Raw genomic sequence first — 24,233 nt, 5'->3', positions numbered from 1 at the left:
ACTGGTTTGGTGTTTTGTTTCTTCTTTAAGTTGCCTGATTTTATTTTATTTGTTTTTTATTTTTTGGGGCCGGTTGTAGGGCCTGAACTCTGGGCCTGGGCGCTGTCCCTCAGCTCTTCAGCTCAAGGCTAGCGCTCTACCACTTGAGCCACAGCGCCACTTCTGGCTTTTTTCTTATTGCTTATGTGGTGCTGAGGAATCGAACCCAGGGCCTTGTGCATGCAAGGCAAGCACTCTACCACTGAGCCACCTTCCCAGCCCCACACCTATCATTCTCAATCTCGATTGTATCATATAATACTAGTCAAGCAAAATGAATGATATACATGATATAAATATATATATACTATATATAGTATATATATATGTATATATACTAACCTGTTTGTCCTATTGATAACAAAATGTTCAATTCCTATCTCCCCTTACATTAAATCTGTTATTCAATTGGAGCATAGTAACTTTTTGAAAGCAAAAATATTATCACAACTAAGAGTTAGCCTCTGATTATTTTTTAAATTTATTTCTGCTTAATTTAATGCTTATTTTCAAATACATATTGCCTTTTCCACTGATGCTCAGTATTGTTTGGAAGCGCATGTTTGTGTGATTCCTACTTTTAATTTTAAATTAATTATAATCTTATCTTAGTATTCTAACCCCCAAAATAGATTATATTAATAGAAGAAAGATTTATGTTTATTTAAACCTTAACAGCTGGTATATATATGTATGCATGCTAGTGCATTTCTTAGAGGTGATGTAGTTGTCAATGGATTTATTTACATCACCTCTAAGAAATGCACTAGCATTTATTATGTAATTATGTAACTTTTATGATGTATTTTCTTCATTTATTAATTTAAACATAAGCAGCTGCTCTATGTTATAGCTCTACAAAAGTTGTTGAATATATTGTAATGCTTGAACCAAGTGTTGGGTTTTGGGGGGAACATATTTATAATGAAGGTGCATATTTGGGAATTTCTTCCACATGATACTTACAGGAAAGAAGAATGTGGTGATACAATAAGAGTTAAATGATATTCTAATCGATTCTGATCTCCTGTTTTTCCTAGAAGGTAAGTATTGAACTAAAGAGCCGTATTGAGAAAATGGTATTTATAAAAGTTTCAAAAGTCATTTTCAAAAGGTCATTAGATATGTCCTATAATGAAAACATGCTTCTGGATTATATGGGAAGAAAGAACACTAGAAAAACAAGGAAGACAAAGAAAAAGGGAAAGAAAACCGGAAACATTTAAAATGGTTTACTTATTTTAAACAAACATATTTTATTTTACTATGTATAAAATGGAGGCAATTTTTCTAAGAAGAGAAATAAGAATAACCACCATTTCAGGAAAAACATAATGGTGTGTGGCTCAAAATACTGAAAAGTTATTTGTAAAGAAATACATACTGGGAATATGCAAGCCATAAAATATTTTCAAAATTAAAATATGAGATTGTACTTGTAAAGATTATAAAAGTGTGCTATATATTTATTTTTATAATTATGACAATCTGTAATGTAGTTTCTCAACTAAAAATCATTAGATATAGCTTCAAAGGTTTTCTTTTTTTTTCATTCTTGAAATCTAACCATAATAATATACTACTTTGAGGGTAATATAGCTTCATATAGAATATGTCTATATAAATAGAATGTCTAAAACATTTGTCATGCAACTTTAATTAGAAAGATATATAATGAAATAGATTACTGTTATGTTTAAATATTGGCAAAAATCTTAATTGAGCATACAATAAGTCTCTAAATATATGTCATTTGTATTTGTATTATTAAGAGATCATAATTTTTGAAAACATTGATATTTGCAAACTTTTTTATTATGTCCTTTTCACTATGTATGTATAACGTACACATTGTCACAAATTTTTTCTGGATTTTAACTTAAATATTACTTTCATAAATGAAGTTAGAACACTCTCTATATCTTTAACAAAAATATTAAATATGTTAGGAATGTGACTTTATAAGCTTATGTACATTATTTCACTTTTTATTATAATCTAGTAACTTAATTTTCAAAAACTAACATGTATTCCAGCAAAAGATGATATTAAATCTACAGAACTCAAAGTTTACAAAATGAAGAGCTGGACTCTAAATGTTTCTATTTAGAATTAAATCAACATGTAAATATTTCATTTGGGAAGTACACATACTGGTGAGCAAAAGGAGAATATTTTATGAAAATATTTTATCATTTTTCATAGGACTTATAGATTGAATTAAGCTTGTTATCGTTGGCAGACTGGTGAAAAACCACGATTAAATATTGGTTAAAGACTATCACATTTATGTATGAGCTTTCTTCCTCTGACAAATGTAACAAATTCAGGAAGCCATCACACTTGAGTAGGTAACAACAGATGCAACCATGATGTTTGGCACACAGGGTCTTACAGTTGGGGTATGATATAAAATGTCAGGATTATAGGCAAAATGTGGAATTTTTATATTCTCTTTTGAGTTTCTTATAATTGGCATAATAAAAGTCACCGTATGGAAAGTTACCATTGATATAGTTTAGAGATACTTTTAACACTCTCTCAGGATTTTAATTTTTAATTTTAATTTTAATTTTCTGACTACTTCTGTATTTATTTTCTGAGGAAAATAAAATAAATAAATTATTTTTCCCTATAGAGTTCAACATGAAAAATGATATTAACATTTTCTCACTCAAACTGAAGTGATAACCCATCACATATTTTTTTCATATCAAAGGCTTTTATTATGTTCACTGTAATGCCTTCTAAATGAGAAAAAAAAGAAACTGTCTTAATAATAATTGTCACAGTAAAGGATACTATTCAGAGAATGGATGGCACATATATTCTCTTACAAATTTCATTAGTGAAATGAATAATTTTATACTAAAATTAACTATTAGTACTTTCATAAATAAAGATATTTTCTTATCCCTTTGTTTCACCCTTAGATTTTTCTGAAGTTCTTCCTTAGAAAATGTTCTATAAATATCTGGATGCTGGTTGACAACAAACATAGTTGAGTTCTAATATTTGCATTCCATGAAAAGTTGAACAACTAAATTAATGACTATTCTAAAAAGCAGAGCACTTTTCGTAACCCATCTGAGTTTAATATGCCCATTTTCCTTTTCCAGATGTGTTCACATTCTCCATTTTAAAGATTCACCTCTTTAGACAGATGATCTAAATAAATTATCAGCTTACTAGACACATTATATCATTTTCCTAGTCAAAAATCACAAATGAAATTATACTACAGAACTACTGAAAATTAAAAAAAAAGATTTTTATAAAGAACTGCCAATACTTGTTAATATTTAATGTTTTAAAGCATAGTAAACCATAAATGGAGTCCTCTGTTCTCTGAGCATATCTAGCAGTAAGATGGATGGAGGAAGGAATGATGAGAACAGTATTGAGTTTCTTAGATTCCCACACCTTCATGTGTAAAAACTGGTCCATGTGTTAAATGTAAGGACCTTGGTTCTTTCCAGCCAGTTTGTTCTATCACACTCTTTAGGACACATTTGCCCTTTATCAGTTAGGCTAGGAATCACCACAATCCCCAAGGGCTACTAGCATAGATTATAACCATTTGTGGTTCTTTTAAAATAATTTGCACAAAAGTATTCTCTTTTTCAAGTACTCTACTTCTCTAAGAACAATGTGCTTAGTTTAGTTTTTATTGTTTATTTGTTTTTTTTAGGTTTGAGACTTGGATTTGAACTCAGTACTTGATGTATTTGCTTATTGGCTGGTGCTCTAACAACCAGCCGCATCTCCACTATCAAGTACAACATTCTGTTGTTTCTAAATGGATTCTGGTAGGTGTATCCCTAGCACATGAGAGCCCTTAGAGATTTGATATTAAATATAATGTGCAGGAAATCACACTCAATCAACAGCTCCCTATTTATTTATGACCACTGACAGTAATGTTAGTGTCAGAAGAGCATCAGTCATGGCCATCATCATTCTACCATTGTTTCTCCAGATATCTTAAAATGTTTTGAAGATCTACACTACAAGATGGTGGACTTAAAGTTGAATTATTTGTACAAATAGTGTAGATAAATCATATTCATAGTGTAGATAAAAAGTCAGCTAAATGAACTGGCACTGTCAAATTTCAAGAGTAATTGGATTAAGAACAAAAAATGGAAGAAAAGAAGATAGCCAGAACTTGAGATGATTACCTACAACTTAAGTAAATTTTATAGATAACTGTAACATGTTTAGTGTTAAATCAAGCCATATATGCCTGTATCCAAAGAATCCTATCAAAACTGGCTAAAATTCAACCCAGGAAACTTAAAATTATGTGCTTATCTTTGTCTTAATATTTTTTCATACTTTATTTCTACTTTACAAGATTTTAAAAAGAGTATGGTTTATTTTCTTTTGAAGCTTCCAAGAGGGGTCAGTTCCATTTATTGAAACATACTGAAAATACTAGTTATATTTTGACTATCCATTAAAGACCATATCACATGAAATTCTTTCCTTTCTACTGATGTGGAAATGGACACTGGCTGGATGAATTGCTCAGAATAATATATCTTAGTACAACCTGTTCCTTTATTAGACTCTGAAGCTCCAAGCTTAGCATCTACTCCACCATCTATGAGTAATGACATCCCATATAGTCAATTAGAACACTCAAATATACAACTTAGAAAATACAGACTGAATAAATACAACATATTCTTTTCTTACTTGTAACTCATACAAAATTTAAAATAGTTAGTACTATCAGATTTTATGTACTTTTTACTTTAACATGGTTCAAAAGCTTAAAATGATTTACCATCAAAGAAAATCATTTGCTTAGATCTCCAAGTATAATTTCATGGCTTAAAGCATCATAATACAGTATTTTATTTTAAACGTATGAAAACAGGAATAAAAGAGATATTGCAAAAGCAAATTGTTAATGGGAATTCAATTCACTTTCTAATTTAAAAAATAAAATAATATTGGCTTCATTCCCTTCTAATAGGATGTTTTTCTTACTTAATGTTAGCCTACTCAGTTGAAACATTTCTCACATCTTTAAACTCAAGATCAAATAAGTTTAGAAATGTATGACCTTTTAATCTCATCTGGACTTGAAATGAAAAGTATCTGAAAGATTAAACCTGAATACTAAAAGAAACAATAGTCCATTTTATGGAATACAAATGATGTAATTGTTAAGAGAAACGTACCATATTATGCCTTGCAAATCTAACTCCATAGAGTTCCACCATATATGAAGGTTCTGTTCTAAAATTTGCAAGGATTAATTGTATGATTTCACTCGGTGCACAGCAGGGCAACCATATGCTTTAGAAAACTACACACAAGAAAAGCAGCTTGTTGCAAAAGTGGGTGAAAATGCCCTGAAATAATTCTGAACAAGATAAAAATGTCCCTAACATAGGTCCAATTTCTTCTACTCTAAAAAGCAGAGGAGTCCTTTGGCATCAGCTTTGAGCACAAATAGAAAGTCTAGCCCTTTCAGAATTATTTTAACAAGGAAATTGATTTAAAAGTCATAGTTAATATCCATTGTGATCATCTCATTTGCAACCTAAAATACATGAAAGCATATTTCTGTCTTATAGGTTCAACACCTAATGATATATTTGTTTTATGCATCTACTGAATAAAAATAAGACATAAAAATATTTAGTTATTAAAATTGCCAAGCCTAGTAATGTGGTAAAATTGAAAAAAATATACTATTCCTCTAAGACAATAAAATTAATGAAAAAATATGTAATTTCCTCTAGATATACTGAAGACAGATAATAACATTGGGTCATCAGAATCTCTCAGTATCTCTACATAGAAATAAATCAAAATGGGGTGTAAGGTAGCACTGGCTAAAAATATTTTCAAGTGGTTAATTGCAGATGTATTATTTGTGAATAAAATTAAAATTGATTGCTTAATTTTACCATACAAGATCTTTTATATTTTATTTTTATCTAGCAGTTTTCAAAAGAGAAAACTTGGTTGATAAGTAAATTTTAACACTTTAAAATTTTCCCTTGTTTCTCCCCAAAAGTAATCCATGCAACACTCTATGTTTGACTTTATTTTGATAATTTCACAAATCTGGTGAAATAGTGTTAATAGAATAGAAATGAGAATGATATTCAATAGCTAGGTATTAAAGTAATAAATTGATATATTTCTTATGTAGATTTTTGAATTGCCACAAATACAAAACAGAATACAATTTTCATAATAATAGTAATAGTAATAGAGATGCTAAGGGAACAATGGCAAAAAGATCAAGAAATGAAAATGGTAGATTATTGATAAAGTATATATGACATACTCAATATTTACACATATTTATTTCCAAATGTTGACACTTCCTACATGTGGCATGCTTTGACTATAACAATATCAATATTCTTAAATCCAAAATTAATTCCTAAATAATAAACACAAGTCTATATAAGGACCAAATGTGACCAAATAGCATCTCAGTTTGTAAATGCTAACATCTTGATTTATATTTCACAGTTACTATGGAAAATAAATCATCTGTTAGTCTTCTAAAGGAAGACCGGGATGTGCCGGGCACACTCAGGAGGCTGAGATCTGAGGATCACGGTTCAAAGCCAGACCGTGCAGGAAAGTCTCTGAAACTCTTATCTATAATTAACCACCAGAAAACTGGAACTGGTTCTGTGGCTCAAGTGGTAGAGCACTTGACTTGAGCTGAAGAGCTGAGGGACAGTGCCAGGCCCAGAGTTTAAGCCCCAAGACTTACATTAAAAAAAAAAAAGACCAGTAAATTCAAATAGACAAATATAATTTCAATATCTATGTAAAAATAGAGTTTAAATACTCACTGATCAGAATTTGTTCAGTCATCTTTTTTTCTATATTTTATGTGTTAATCTTTTAGCAATTTGAAGAAAAGCACCTGATGCATTATTTTTTCTTTATAAATTGAAAACACATGCCTCACATCTACTTCAAGGCATGAAATATATAACACAACTTAAAATGATAAGCTAACATGTGGTTTGGTATTGATTTTTGTCCACCATCTGTTTACTCATTGACTCGTAAATAAAAGCATAACAAATTACAATAGATCAATCATTCTCAAGTGTTGACAGAATTATTGTCTTTAAGACTGATTCTGAAATGTCTGTCTTGAAGGACCTTTTCCATTCATTAATTTATTAACCTTGAAGTCAATATTAGATAATTTAAGTATAGCTTTTAGGATATTAACCAGGTTAGAAAAGTAAACATGATTTACACACAGGAGATAATCTTTTAGGGAGTATTCCCAGGAAGAACTGTTTGCTGTGAGATGCTATCTTTGCACATGTCATCTCCTAACTATTGGCCACTTAACGTAAGAACATAATAACATCAATACCTGTTAGAAATGCAAAATTAAGACTCCAGCTCAATGTCATTAAGTCACTACCAACATTTCCTCAGGTTTGCCAGATTATTTTGTCTACATTAGATAAAAGAAGCATAGTCTAAGATGTAGACTCAGCTGGAAATTATACACATTTACTCATTTTCTGTTTCTACTTACTTAAAATTGTTATTCAACTCTTTGTCACTATTACTTTTTTTCTATTCCCTGTCGCCACCCATTAATGGTTTATATTGACATGCAGGGTTTTTTTTTATTTGTTTTTCTTTTTTCCAGAACCTTACAATCTAATAGCTTCCACCTTTCTGTTTCTGAAATCATTGCATTAATTTCCTAATGTGTTGATATGTGAAAATAGTAGGCTTTCTATTTCTCTACAAAACTCAAATTCTTTCTAAGTTCTAAGTAAAAATTTCTGTTTGGTGTATGTTCTCTGTCTCCAGAGCATAGGAGAGAACATCTACAGGATAAAACCCTCCTGCTAGTTAGGTCTCAGTTTGAATATTAATTCATCAGAAACCTATCTTATCATCCAAACCAAGGTAGCTACCCAAACATACATTATCCAGTAGTCTCCTATACTTTACTATGCATCCCTTAGGTAAAATATGAGAATTGTTTTCACATTTCTCTTTTTTCCCACAAATCTTGAATTATATAAAATAAAGGAGGAAATTCTCAGTATTCTTCAATATTATGTATCAGTGACTGCAAAGTGTAAGGGGGTAAGAATGGTTAGCAAAGGAGAAGAGAAAGATACAGAAATGAAAGAAAAGAGATTCAAAAAGAGTATAGAAAAGAGGGGCAAAAGAGAAAGGGAGTGAGAAAGACTGAAATTAATGAAACAATACATAAATTTTAAAATGTGATTGTGAAAAATGGTGCAATAAGCGTTCTTGTGTAGCATTAGAAGCAATAGTGCCTAAAGCTATGAGTGAACTTCCAAATAGAAAAAGTTTAGGAATTTCACCTGTATATGTGGGCACTGGATCCAGGAAATGTATATGTCTGGCTGAGTTCACCTCTCCTAGATTCATTAGCTCATTGTCAATTTCTAAATATCTTGATAGTAATATGGATAAATTTTATGCTACTTTTAGACCAATTGTAATTGTAAACACTGAAACAGTTTGATATACGTAAGTTCAGATACAATGAAAAAGTATAGGGTAGCACATGCTTAAATCAGTGCACTGTAGCACAGTAAAATTAGATTTTTTTTTTCTGAATGGTAGTGATAGTAGCAATCACAGGACTACAACAGGAGCAACCAACCTCTCCATCTGCCAATCTATGTTTGAATAGATCTTATTTGAGATTTAGGAATTCAAATTTTCCTGCACCATGCCAACTATAGTTTAACCCAATCAAATATTACATGAATTTTCTTTTCAGTGTGCCACTTTGTATTAAGGTAGGTCAGAAACATGTGTCAGATGACAGACCTGTCTCCCTTATATACAATAAAACAGCCTATTTTTCTTGTCTCTAATACTTTTCCTTTCAGAATATAGGCTCATGCATACTCTCAGTGAGATATATTTACATAACCACCTGTATATTGATGGCTTCAACGTAAGAATGCTCATGAAGCTTAAAACTGAACAAAAGTAAGACAATATATATTGAAGTTACAACTTTATACTCTGTGAAAATTATGAAGATAATTTTCTGGAAACATGACCAGTTGTTTGAAAACACTGGAAACAGTTAAAAGCACAGTATGCATTTTACATGTAACCATATTTCCACAGAGAGGGGTGTTGTACTAAGAATTGAACTAGTATTTGAAGCAAAATTGTTGGGTATCATAAATGCTTCATGTTTTACAATGAACTGGAAGTTTGCTGTGGATGTTGAGTAATCTGCTTTTTATCATTTCTGTTAAATTTTTTCGATGATCGAATGATCGTTGTTGAAACTATAAATTATGGGGGAAATGAAAGCCCTCTGATTTTGTTTATAATGAAACTGCTGACCCTAAGTGAATTGTTTTATGCTGAGATAGCCATTTTCCTCTTAAAGCTGAAAATAACAAATAGTGTACTTATTTAAAAAATGATGATTAAACCCAATTTTCTTTTTATATTCTACTTTTGAAGAAGATAATATATATTAACATTAGTCTCAGTTAAAAATAATTTCATATGTTACAAAGAAAACTGAAATTCTATTCATATAAACATTAACATTATACATGCTGTGGAAGTATTGTCTACACTTTGTCAAAACAAACAACAATCATATCTACAAAAATCTCTGCTAATACACATTTAACTCCACATGTTGTTATAGGTATTCCCTTTAACTTACACTGAAAAATATAATGAAAAAGGAATTGATAATGATCATATGCTTATAAAGTATTTATTCAGAGAACTGTATCTATGTTTTGAACTTGAAGTATGTAAGAAGACTGTTCACTAACTGCAGACAGAAATTTTTGGCAAACTGAAAGAGAAGTAAAAATACCATTCTACTAACAATCTGTAAGAAAATCAATATTAAAATATTTTTGTGTACTAGAATCTACTTCAATATTTTTAAATTATATAATAGGAATAATAACTTCATGAAGATTTTTGCTTACAATCTATTATAATCTCTTATTTTATATCTTAAAATTCTCAATATAAATTTATTAGATTCTATATGAAATTTGAATGAATGGGTGAATGAGTGATTAAATCCTAATCTAGAAATATGCAGACTAGGTTTTAATTGATTATATGACAAATTATAATTTCTTCCAAAAGTGATGTTGTAATAAGTTACCAGAAATATTATTTCTAGAAATACAAATCACCTTACTTATTTTATTTAATGATATTTTAATATAAGCATTATTTTAAATGAACTTTGTATTGATATTACTCTGGGCTCTGATACTGAGCTACGTAATTTAGTGATAACTAACCTTTTTTTAATTCTATTTTATTGTAAAGATGCTATACAGAGGGGTTATAGTTACATAGTAAGGTAATGATTACATTTCTTTTCAAGAGTTGTTACCCCCTCCTTTCATTTAAGTATGTAGTAAAGATAGTTTCAAAAAGATCTTACCCCTAAGTTGATGGAAATTCTAATGGTTTAAAAGATATGCTAATAATTTCAATTTATCTGGGTTTTTATAAATTAGAAACATATTTTTAAGTTTACTTCATTTAAGATCAATGTTCCTATAGAATTCAATATTTTCACTTATTTTGGTTATTTATCATTATTTCTATTCACCATAAATATCAACTGAACAGTTTTGTCCACTATAGCCTTAATATTATAAACATAATGCATGAGTTTCAACTTTAATTTTTTAAAGAATTATTTCAATTACCTACTGTGTAGGCCTTCTTTGACTTTTAGCCGTAGAAAGAGTCCTTCTTCTGTACTTAGGACCATTTAAAAGTACTGTGATGGCAATGCTACCTTCAATAAATTTTAATTATTCCTTTGTAAAATAATGTAGTCTATTCAACAACAAACTATTCAACTGTATTGTTACCTACTATTCACTATAATGTAATGTACATAGCAAGACCTAGTTCATATCTTGTGGATAGTACTAAACATACACATAATTACTATGTGTTGACCTCTTATGTCAGCAAATGTTTAAAATTTCCCATAACCCTATGAGGTATCTATTCATAATTTCTATGTTGTGGCTTGGGGATTGAACTTATTACTCAATATCATAATCTTTACAAGGGGACCAGTTTACTCTCAACCTCATTCTCTGACCTAGAAGATCAATGTTGATGGCAATCAGTTTAATTTTATATTTCTTCTGATAGAAAATATATATTTAACCTTTCTATCTCTATTGCATTTACTCCTCACAGGAACCTTAACATAGAACTATGGATGTATTTCTGTATCTATTTCCACAGATATGGAAATTGAGTTCTAAGAGTTCATGGAGTCTGAAGAGAGTCACATTAACAGTAGGTTGCACATATGGATTAGCACCCATCAATCAAAACAGAATTTGCATTGTAAGAACTGAAGATCTTGATGCAACACATTGTGGCATGGTGACAATCCACCATCCCCGAATGCAGGTGACAAGCCACCAACTCCGACCGCAACAAACAAGAATTATGAGAATTCCCTCTTTTGCATCTCACTGTCAAAAACTTTTTCTTTCAAATATGGAAAATTCAACACAGTTTTCTATTACTGCAAACAGATGTCAAGTAAAAACAGTTAAATAAAAATAATGATATTTTAACTAAGTTATATAATAAAAGTAATTAAGGTTTAACCAATAGACAACTTATCTTTGATAAGTGCCAGAAGCCTTTTCAGATTCATTCCACAGTTGTTATTATGTAAAATAGTTATAATGTGTTATGGTTTAATTTATCATAAATCAACACATATACTTGAGTCGCCATACATACAAGTAACAGGGACTGAATATTCTATGCAAATTTACCTTTTGAATTTTGTTTTGTTTACAATAATGGTGACCCTAGTAAATATTTTAGTAAATATTTCAATGAAAATATATCAATTAGAATGAAGTAATATCGAGGAGACCCTGAGACCCTGAAGTCTTTAATGGTAATGTACACAAAACAAGCAAGAAATATTAAATTATCTCAAAGTACATAGTATCAGAGCCTTGAAGATGTCAAAACCTATGCTAGTTCACTTTTATTATTTAGGTGCAAATTAACTTCAGCAAAATAGCATCTATTGCATTACACAAACATTTGTTAATATGCAATTTATTAACCTTGCAGTTTACTTGTGATTGTAAATATTTTTGGTTTTATAAATGTGTATAAATATGCTAATCCTTAATATTGCTTAATATCATGAGTTTTCATATAGTGATATATTAATAGTGAGTGCTTGTAGGATCATAAACATTTTGCATCCTTAATATTTACAGAAAATCTTCCAGCTAGTAAATATTTAATCATTACTTTAGTATATATTTTCTACAAGCATCTGTAAGTCAGCAATTAATAATCTCTGTAAATGAAGCATGCAAACAACTTCCCACTTATGTTATCTGATTTTTCTCGACTTCTTATTCTTATAGATTGAAATCTTAAAATTTTATAGGAAAATACTTGTCTGCTAAATTGTTTGTGGGATAGATATGTGTGAGTGATTGTCTTCTTACAAATAATAATTTAATGCTTGAATTAGAATATTTGACTGACAGAGACATGGAATAGCTAATGAGAACTGTTTGGGGCAGAAAGGAATATGGTATATTTGAAAAACTGAAATAAACTGGCCAATAAAAGGAAGGTGATTGTGAGAATTGAATGAGATGAATTTTGTGATAAAGGTACAAGGCAGATAATGCAGATTTCCCTGATAACCAAGTGTTTGCTTTATTCCTGGATCACTGGGATATCACTTAATGTTGTATTAAAGTGCAGTGATATTTAAGAATATTTTTATTAAAAAAGGACAAATTAAGCAATTAGTTTTGGGTTCTGCTTGCTGAATCTTATTTAAAAAGTAACATAATTAAGTATTCCCTGAATATACTCTGCAACTGGTTTACTGCTGATAACTCATAAGTTTCACAAGTCTCCATGCACCATCAAGATGATTTCCTCTGTGATGTACACTCTTATCTAACTCTTTTCACAGGAAGAGTCATGTATTATTCATTTTTGTTTATCCTATAAGTGAGTTTTGAATAGTACTCAGGAAATATTTTAGGTATGTTTCTTAAATTGGAATTACTTATTTAAAAAAAAACACTTATTTGATATTAGCCACTTCCAGTTCAGATATTTGTGCCTGCCAGAAATAAAGCCTTTGATTAATGTTCTTAAGTCAGAAAAGAAAGCTATATTTTAAGAAATTAAAAAAAAAGAAAATTAAGCAACACATACAAGATAGATTCCTTATTTTCCCCATGGACAAATTGCTGGCTTATAATGTTAATAGATTTGATATGAAGTATAAAAGGTAAGTAAATATTTTGAGAAATTAAAAATAAGAAAATCAAGCAACACATACAAGATAGATTCCTTATTTTCCCCATGGAGAAATTGTTGGCTTATAATGTTAATAGATTTGGTCTAAAGTATAAAAGGTAAGTAAAATTCTGAAATTAGAGAGAAATGCAATAGTTTACAAGAAAGTAACAGAAAGATGAATTTTTAAAGGAAATTATAATCCCATATTTCACTGTGAATAGTGAAACAGAATTTAAAATGTTTCCAGGGGTATGCTTATGTGATTTTCCTCCTGGTGCATATTATCAGAGCCTTGAATTTGTTTTTCCTTTATTTATTTATTTTTTGGTTTGTTTGTTTTTCTCTCATGGTTGTCCTCTATTACTTTAAATACAACTCCAGTTTAATTTTATTCTAGTTAATTGTCAATGGAGTATCAAGGACTTTTCTGCCTTCTTGGATGGACTTCAAATCACAGTCCTCCAGATCTCAGCCTCCTAAGAAGTTAGGGCACCTAGCTTTCCATGTAATGGTAGAATTGTCAAAAGAAAGATATAATTTCCTCAACAGATTTTACTGATGGGATAATTATTATGTTCAGAAGCAAGATTTTAGAAAGACTACATGGAAAAGTGAAACATTATTAGAAATTTAGTGTATTAAATGAAAATATTTGAACACTGCTTTGAAATCTATCAAGGAAAAGTTATGACATTTGTAGTTCAAATTCACATGTATATGCTTAGAATTTTTATACAGAATAATTTTCAAATTACTCTATTTAACACAATGATTTACTATTAATTTTTCTATTTTCAATTTGAATTCCGATTCGTATATCACTCTATTCTACTTGATAGATTGTTAAATAATTTTGATGTGGATTATCAAAATGATAGATTATACAATTATCCAAAGAGAATTAAAATAAATTTTATATTTTATATGATATTAACCAATACTTACTTTCTAGTAAAATAATTAACTGAAAAATGAATCAGATTCCTATAATCGTTTAAAAAGAAATATTCATGGTACACAAATGAACAGAGAAATAAAGTTATGTTAATTTCATCATTTAGGAGATTGTTTCATGCTAAAAAATCATTTTATAATAGGTCTTATTCAATAAGATATACAGTTCAATATAAATTATTATTAATTATTATTTAATTAAGCTTCCATGTTGTTTTGGTATGGTTTTCAACTGACTTACTTAAAAGTTTTGATTTCTCTCTATAATGTGCTCTTAGATTAAATGTTTTTTTTCAATTTCTTATATCATGTTCAACGTAAATCATAAATAATCACACTACTTAAGTCATAGCTGGTTTGGTCTGATGAATAATAAGTTAAAAATGGAATAGATATTTTAGGCTTGGAATACATTTAATAAATTAAGATTTCAAACCATACATATATTGATATAAATTGACTTCTATGTTGAACACTACAGTTGTAATTTTTTCCTACAAACATTATATATCTTGCCACTCAACAACATAAAATCATGCTTTCTATACTTCTAATTTTTCTCAGAATGTAGCCAAATTAATCAAGTCAAAAATGATGAAGATATAATTTGGTTTGGGGAGAGATACAGTTTTCTCTGAAATAGAATTGAAAATTAAGGAATATTTTAATTTTGGAACATAATATCAATCAATGCTTGTTATATTTTCAACATGAGATATCTATTTCCCATAAAATGTATAATCATAAGTGTTGGGCAATAATAGTCAATTTAGAAAAAATAGGCTAAGCCCTATAATCATCATTTTATTTTCTCCAAGTTATACATTTCTTCAAGTAATAGTTAGCTTTTCTATAATTTGAAACTATCTTACAAACACTGAAAATTGCATATGCATCAATCATTTCAGTGTAAAAATGTATATTTTTCAAAAGATATAGGTGGTCCAATTTTCCTATTATCTAAACATCTTAACTAGGATGCAATGTTTATTTAGTATGATAGTTTACTTCCCTTTTTATGCTTTATTCTCTTTCTAATTTTACCCCTTGCAACAGTTGCATTGTGCTTAGTTTTTTTCAAATTTTAAGCTCTATGCTTCCAAATTATTTCAGTTTTTGCTGTTACTATCTATAGGGTTCAACTACTTCCAAGTTGTTTTTTCCCCCACATTCTACATCTTGGCTCTCAGCTCAATCTCTAATTAGAATCATTACCAAAAGATAGCTTTGGCTGTAACTAAATGGGCACAAGTAAAATAACATCCAATACCTCTATGAGTAACAACTGCAAGCTCTTTAGTTCTTTCTATCTGTTCAGCATTTCTTGGTCTTCTCTTTGTACTTTGTGTATCTGCTTCATGAGGAGAAAGCCCGTCCATGGACGTGTTGGGGTCCAGACCTGAATTTCTGAGATTCGTAACTTGCACTCGCTGTTCCTCGGAAAGTCTATGGATGGTGACAGCTGTAACACTGGATACAGTAACATCTGCAGGTGTGCTAGCAACAGCAAGAGCACCAGTGGTAGTCGTGTTATGCTCCTCTAACTCACCAGTGGAGGTAGTGTGGGTCAATGTAGAACCTGTGGGATACAGTAGCACTAGATGCTAACTTTTTCTTTTAAATTTTACTGTTTGCTAAATTTAATAAATTATATTTCTCTTCTATTACCTTAAGGGTAATCAACAAGATGAAGCAAAACATAAACACGCTACTAAAATGTGAAGCACACCAGATCTGTAGGTTTGTTTGTATCTATCAACCTATGGGTAGATACTACACACAAAATACAACACATTTCAAATGGAATTCATTGGAAAGGGGTGAACGATCAAAGTCTATGTGTGGCTCAAAAATCAATCTTTCTTTTTTCTGCTTTCTTAATTCATAGAGGAATTTTACCAACATTTAAATGGCTGCCAAGTTTTAAGTTCTGAAGGAATGGGTAACTATATAACCACACTTTTCTCAAAATTATGTTTTGAATTATCTGTGCAGTTTTTTTCATAATTTCTGGGAGAGATATCAGAATGCTCTATTTAAAGCAAGCAAGTGAAGGAAAGAAAATTTAAAATCAAAGCAAAAATGAAAACAAAATGTTGAACAAATTGTTTGAAATTACTCTATGTGAATGTCTATCTTCAATTCATTTGCCAGAAAGCATTCAAAGTACTAAAATGCTCCATCATGAAGTACACATGCTCTAAAATTATAAATAATAAAATGGTTTTACTATTTCTAAATAAAGCTTTTTAGTAATGTTCAAATCAAAGTTAAAAATAGAAAACAATAAAACTGACTAAATGAATTATGATTTATTAGTGCTAGCAAAAAATAAGATATTTCAATACATTACTGGATCTGTTCATTTCTTAAGGTTTCACTCAATTAAAAAATGTTTAAAATGCCAGGTCTCTCTATCTCTCTTTCTCTCTCTCACACACACGCGCGCACGCACACACACACACACACACACACATATTTATGCTATACCTGGGATAAGGGTATGCTTCAGGACTCATAGATTCTAGATAAAACAGAAAATCCTAGATGGTTCTTAACCCCAATGAGTGGTATGTGGATATATGTTCTCATATATCCTCCACATAAATATTTTTAAATTATCTTCATAATATTTAATTAGATGTTTTAGCCAAACATACCATGTCACAATAGTTTTCATCAGAAAAGATTGGTCTTATTCAGTATCTTTTGAGAATATTCTGCCAGTTTACTCTTTCCATCTTGTTATGTTATGGCTTAAACTCAACATGAAATAAAAGAGTCAGACATTGATCTTTTATTTGATCAGTAAGCTAAATAACACACATTTTGTTACAAATATATCCAATTTGAATAATGAACATATTGTAAGGAGGCCTGATATAAATTAGTTATGACAACTATGAAATCATTTAAAATAGTTTAATGCTTTTAATCAGAAAAAAACACTATTAAAGCTACCAGTACACTAAACTCATGATGAGTGCAAACATTTGTCTGTAATATTCATTAATATAATATTTAATGTGATAGATAAGCCATAACTGTTTCCAGGACTAACAGAACTCATGGCACCCATATACTGGGTATTATACTTGGCAAAAAATGTAACCTTTTTTATAACCTCATTTGTATTTCAGGATTTTCAGGTGTTAAGAAGGAAACTGTTGATTATAAACACGGGCAGCTGGGTATGCAATGAGAAAATAGGATTTTTACTCTCTGCCAAACATGCAATCTCCTACTTTAAACAAAAAGTAAGCTGAATTATGATATTTATGACAGTGTTCTCATGAATCATCTGCTAATATTTCTTGCATTTGAATTAATGTAATGGTAATCATTGGGAACAGGTTTATACTGATTCTATAGCGAAGCACCTAAGTATACAGAAAAATTTAAACCCCCAATTTTTGAAGACTCCAGAATTAGCAAAGTTTTAATTAATCTTTGTTAGCAACCCCAATAATTAAAGCTATAACCCACAAGTGGTGATAGCAATTCTGTATTATACCTTTAACCTACATGCAGGGCATATTTTAATGTTAAAGCATTCATAAGCCACAATTTTATAATAAGCATAGTCTAATAAGATCTATGTTTCAATGACCTGTTTTTATAACTAGTCTTTATGCTTCAAAAGATAATTCCATAAAATTTCCTTCCCCATACTAAAGTGTAAACTCTAGAAAGGTTTTGTATGCTGTATTCATTTGCTAAAAGATGACCATCTAAAACACCGCCTGACATACTGTAGATGCTTCAGAAATATTCTTGAAAAGCAACTACAAATACATGAATGAATGCAAAAATAAAGCTAAAATAATATTGCAAAGTGATGAACACAATAATTTTGCTTTTACTTTTTTAGCTGATAATTTGGTTTTGCAGATAAAATAGCATATATATATCTAAATCTATATATTTATATATATATAGATATATATATACATATACATAAATATTTGCTTGTTGTAGGGCTTGAATTCAGGACCTGGGTTCTGTGTCTGACCTTTGTTTCTCACGGCCAGAACTCAAATTCTTGAGCCAAAGCTTCACTTCCATTCTTTCTTTCTTTCTTTCTTTCTTTCTTTCTTTCTTTCTTTCTTTCTTTCTTTCTTTCTTTCTTTCTTTCTTTCTTTCTTTCTTTCTCTCTTTCTTTCTTTCTTTATCTTTCTCTCTTTCTCTTTCTTTATCTTTCTTTCTTTCTTTTCCTTTCTTTTTTTTTTTACAGTAGTTAATTGGAAATGAAGTGTCTCATGGACTTTTCTGCCTGGATTGGTTTTAAATCACAATTCTCAGATCTCAGGTTCTTGAGTAGCTATGATTATAGGCATTAGGCCCCAGCACCAAGGCAGTAGTGTGACTATAATTATTTATCAATGCAAAATTACTTTTGAAACATTAAAATGAATGATAGCCATTTCTAAACCACAAAAAGGGAAGGGATAATTTTGTTTTTAACTTTCAAATAATCATTTTGAAAAAGTGTGGAATCTAGAATTTAATTGCTTCAATAGCAATCAGTTCAAGTTTTTCTGTTGTTACTTCAAAATCTGAAAGTTTATCGTTTTGAAGTGAGTGTAACTTAGAAAATACAACTTCATGAAAAGAGTATATATAAGTTAGGAAAGCAGAAAATTGAAGTGTATGTAAACTTAAAATAAATTTAATACATAAAGTGAAACTATAAAGAAACAACACTGACTTGTGAATAAGCAATAATCATCATTCATCATACAATTTTTATGTGTATATGTATTCCAGTTTTTTAAGTGTAAACTAGTTTCTGATATGATAGATTGTGAGTGAATAAAACACAGATTTTTTTAATCATCAAAGTTTATACTTTAACAGCTTAAAAGCACTCAAATAATTTGGCATACAAATTAGTATTATGAGGGAGTAGCCAATGTTAAAGAAACTTTAGAATTATTTATAGCAACATCTGTTATCATACATTTTATATATGTTTCCCAATACTAAATTGTGATATTTAATTCTCTTATCTTATAAATGAAATATACTGCATAGTTAGGTAAACATTGTCTTATCGTACAGAAAAAAATGTATACAACAAATCACGTAACTCAAATTAAAAGAAGAAAATGTACATTCAGGAAATTCAGTCTGTATTTGAAATTAAATCATATATATATGATTTAGCTTAATACAAGGAAGTTATCCTGTCATTAAATTATTTGAAATACATTTTAAAATAAGCTAATTGCCATATGAGAAATTTGCAAAGTAATTTTATTATTTAACAAAATATTTTCCAACAAACAAAAAGTAATATGGAATGATTTACATATAGAAGCATGCTTCTTTAAATCATAAATATATGTAGTATTAAAATTGTGATAATGGATAATGACACAGGCTGGACATGCAAATTTGAAAATATATTAATAATATTTCATAACATATTGAACTAGAATTTCAATACTGTTTGTATAAAATTGTTTTGAAAGCTCAATTTGATATTGAATTTATTTACCTATGTATATATCTATCTATACAGCAGCACTTTTTACAAGGCCTTAAGATTGTATCATTTAGAAAACGTATTGCATAAACTCCTATTACATGATTATATTTCAAATTCCTTTTAATTAAATTTCCAGTATCATATATTATTTCATAATTTTATCACATTCTCTCAACTCATCACAAGAGTACAAAACAGAAGGCCCACAGTAATACAAATACATAAGAACAGGTAAAAGTTAATTTCATATTTTAAAAAGTTACCTTTTGATATTTATATTTGACACATTATGGAAATTATCTTCAGATATTCTGTTCCTTTCTTTAATTATAATATTTCATCTGAAGCAATTGAATGGATATTCAATAAAATAATATATAATGACAACACTTAAAATGAAAACATGCAAACTGAAAAGAGTTCATACACATAATAATGTAACACAAAATAAAATTGGGATACTCATAATGCAACAATTCTATTCGTTTCATCAATTAGATATTCCATGAAATTTAAGACATGTAATTGAATTCATTATTTTTTATTTCTTTAAAAATCGCTCACATCAGTAAATATGTCAACATTAACAGAAACTAACTGAATATGAGAATGAGATAAACAAAGACAATCTGTGTAACATGTTACATAATACCATTTTCTGTAAATAGAAAGTACTTGGGAAAATAATGAAAGAATTCTGTATGTTAAATATTATTAATTATGGTATGGTAAAATATGTGTTTTACATGTCGTAACTTAAAAGCTGTTATGTTTATGCACTTTCAATGATCAAATTAGAGAATAAATGGCCAAACACTGGTCTTTAAAATTCTAAAGTAAATATTTCTTTGATGAATTGTTACTTGGGAAAATTTGTAGCTCCATCTAGGAGAATAGTAAGTGAATATGGAAAGAGTCTATGATTCTATTTTTAAAAATAAGTATATATTAGCCTAATAAAATTTTAATATAAAATTAATATAAAGCCTTTATTTTGAGACTCTGTGAGATTGCAGTCTTTTATTTTATTTAATGAAGAAGATATACTTTGCTAATTAATCCATGACAAAAAAAATATAAACTGCACCTAGATTTCTGAGATATTACAGTAAGAAAATTAATTCTCAGTTAAATAAGAAAATAATAATAATTTAGGAACAGATTTTACATACTTATTTAAAAATAGAACAATTATATTAAATGCAACTATTTATTTTAATGTATGAGCATATATTTATAGTTTTGTTTGCTACATTTTAATTTGTAAATACTTAATTTTGTAAGCCTTATAGAGGAAACCAATATTAAAATTTCCAACTGGATTTGTTACTGCTTACAACTTGTAAGTAGTCTGAATAAAATAATAGGAAAAATAAATGAATGAAAAATAAAATATTTGCCATCACGTACAAAATGAGAATAGTAAGATACTTTTACAAATTTAGTGATGTATAAACTAAAACAAATCCAAAAAATATTTACGATAAAACAAATATTAAATGCATTAATCTATTTTTTGTGCTGGAAGATATGGGTCCCAAATTCTGAATGTTTTTGAAATTTGTTCAACTCACATAACTAACTTTGGTAAATACAAGTTTATGTGTAAAATATGGAAATTAAAAATTAATTCAAAAGCATTAGAGTACTGTATTCATCAACAATGACAAAGCTGTATAAATATTTATATGTATGAGTAATTCACTAAATATCACAACAGAATTGTCAAAAATGTGGAAGTGTAGAGATCCTATTTCTTAGAATTAAAAATTGGAGGGCATGACATGCAAAATTTGCAGAGTTGTGAGAACCTTGAAGGTATTATCTCAAAGAAGGGACTGCTATTTGTGCAGTCAGTTTGATTTAAAATAAATGTACAGAATCAGATTTCTGCATCTTATAGCTCTCCTTTTCATACACATTTATCCCCATTATTTGTATTATTGGGCCTGGGGGGCCATTCTTTTTAAAAAAAATTCACTTGATTTAAACATGATGTACAGAGTGGTTACAGTTACATGAGTAAGGTAATGAGCACATTTCTGGTTGAGCATTGTTACTCCCTCCTTTGTTTTTCTCCTACTATTGCTTCCTCACCTAGCTGCCTTACTGCTTAATCTCCCCACCCCCAAAGTTGTAAAGCTCATTTCCAACATAGTGTCTTGTTATTATCATTATTGCAATGGGTCAACCTGTGTCCTTATTTCAGCCATTCTTTTGAATTTTTACCATACACACAAATCACATAAGCACTTTAGAAAAACCACCAAACATGAACTAAAGGTTTTTCATGTAGCAAAGAATGATAATGTAAAAGTAAAGACCTAATTTATGAGTCAGATTCATGATACCATTGGTAGAAAGGGAAATAGAACATCCGACCTCTTTCTACAAACATCAAACAGAATCAAGCAGGTCTATATAGCAGCTCTCATCAATGAATTAAAGCCAATCCATCTGTCATTTAGATTTACTCCCAAAGAAAATGAAAATTAGCATTCACTTAATCTATTTCATTCCATGGAGAAACTTACAGAGTATCTCTTAGTTCACATGGAAGATGTAGTCATTTATGGTTAAAAGGAAACAAAATAGTTTTTTTTAAGATGTTATATCAGGACCATTATTCCACAGTCTTGCTATATGTAATTATATGATTATTTTTTCACTCTGCTAGAATGGATATTAGGTCAACTTGGAATATGTGTGTGTGTGTGTTTGTGTGTGTGTGTGTGTGTGTGTGTGTGTAGACACATACACACATGGAGTGTGAAGCTTGCCTTAATGACTATTTAATTAATGTATCTGATACTTGATTTATCATGAATTTATAACAACTCCAGTAATTGTTATATGTAGAAATGCTGATTTCATTACTAATAGGTAGGTGTAGAGAGATATGGTTGGCTAAGAAAGACCTCCTATTGTAGAGGCAAGGCCACGATGAGGTCAGCTATGGAAAGCTTCTGAGCTACAGGTGAGACTCTACATAGATATGCCAAAATAAAGCAGCTTAAGAGGAAGTTTACATTAAAAAAACAGCATCATGTTTTCCTCCATCAAACACTCTGCAAAACACTTCATTTCATAGCATCAAATTAATAAGAACGAGATAAATTGGCAAGACTATCAATGCTCCCTGGGCTTGGAGAAATGGCATATTGGAGGAAGGAAAGTATTACCTTAGAAATTCTAATATTTCATCGTCTTCCTTCAAAAATAATCATTATCATAAAAGACAGATATGCTTAATCATTGCATATTGAATTATTATGATTAATTAAGAGTTATATTTGCTCTTATATATGCCCATATTTAGATTGTTGGGGTAAACCTTGATACCTTGATAAATTCATCTTTCTTCATGCCATTTATTCAACAATTTCACTAGATAGATAGATAGAGATATAAATAGATATTCTTTGAAGATTATTAACTTAAAGTGTTTAATACCATTAACAAATAATTGTCAACATTATAAAATAATGACTGTGATTTATGTTGTCTACACTTAGCTTCAAGTTTGCTTTTGAAATTTTGCTTGATTCTGGCAACAGCTGATTAAAAATTTAGATATAAAATAAAATTGTGATCAAGAAAGATCTCAGGATTATATACTTTAACATAATAACACCTGGAAATCTCTCTTTGATTCTTTATAAATTTAGGACCACACTTGGTAATATAAATCAGAATATTAATTAGAGCAGCTTTAACTCAAAGAAACCCTGGAAATGAGATAGATAAATTTATGATTTAATTACAAATAAAATCCTGGAATTTCTAATAGAATCAACAGAATTTACTTGCTGAGACAAAAAAATGAGTCAAATATGAAGAAAAGATCCAGAAAACTAGTTGTGGTTTACATTTCTGTAGATAATAAACGTGAAATTATTTTGCACTCATTTCAAAGAATGCAAATGTTAATTACTTAGCTAATATCTCTGCTATAACATGGAGAATGAAGAATTTTATTTTCTTTTTCTCAATGTGTTTTAAATACCATACCTGTAAATTTTAATACATCTTCCGCTGCTTCCCTGCTACTTCAGGAACATGAAATAATTACAGATAAGTGGCCTAATGTCTGTCATTTAAGAAATCAGAGCCATATTCTGTGTTCAATACAGGATTCAGCAAGAAATAGAAAATATTTGAAAAATATGCCTACACATCAGAATAAGAATATATTCTAGATGAAGATATTAATGTAAATTGAAGATAGGAAGATTATACTTCTTAAATAGAGAAATAAAAAATGTCAGGTAAACATCACCAGCAAAATATGCGAGAGAAATAGTACAATAAACCAAGGGAACTGTTTAAATTTCTACCCAGAGTTATCAAGAGATTTTTTTTAAGATAGAGAGGAATGTTGTAATGTCCCTAAAAAGAGACAGAATGT

At 29.4% G+C, this 24,233-nt stretch overlaps 1 protein-coding gene across 3 annotated transcripts in view; it reads right to left on the bottom strand.

Annotated features, from left to right (window-relative positions):
- Csmd3 (CUB and Sushi multiple domains 3) overlaps positions 1-24,233 on the bottom strand; it is a 929,488-nt gene that overhangs the window by 556,038 nt on the left and 349,217 nt on the right. For 2 of the 3 annotated variants that reach the window (XM_013012565.1, XM_013012564.1), the window contains one exon: positions 15,605-15,913. The exons of the other annotated variant lie outside the window; for it this stretch is intronic. In XM_013012565.1, the coding sequence (XP_012868019.1) occupies positions 15,605-15,913 (309 nt within the window). The remainder of the gene's footprint in view (positions 1-15,604; positions 15,914-24,233) is intronic. 3 annotated transcript variants of the gene reach the window in all.

This window comes from Dipodomys ordii, unplaced genomic scaffold (assembly GCF_000151885.1).
Source record: "Dipodomys ordii isolate 6190 unplaced genomic scaffold, Dord_2.0 Scaffold17, whole genome shotgun sequence".
NCBI classification, from domain to species: Eukaryota; Metazoa; Chordata; class Mammalia; order Rodentia; family Heteromyidae; genus Dipodomys; species Dipodomys ordii.
This window is presented reverse-complemented; position numbering and strand designations above follow the sequence as displayed.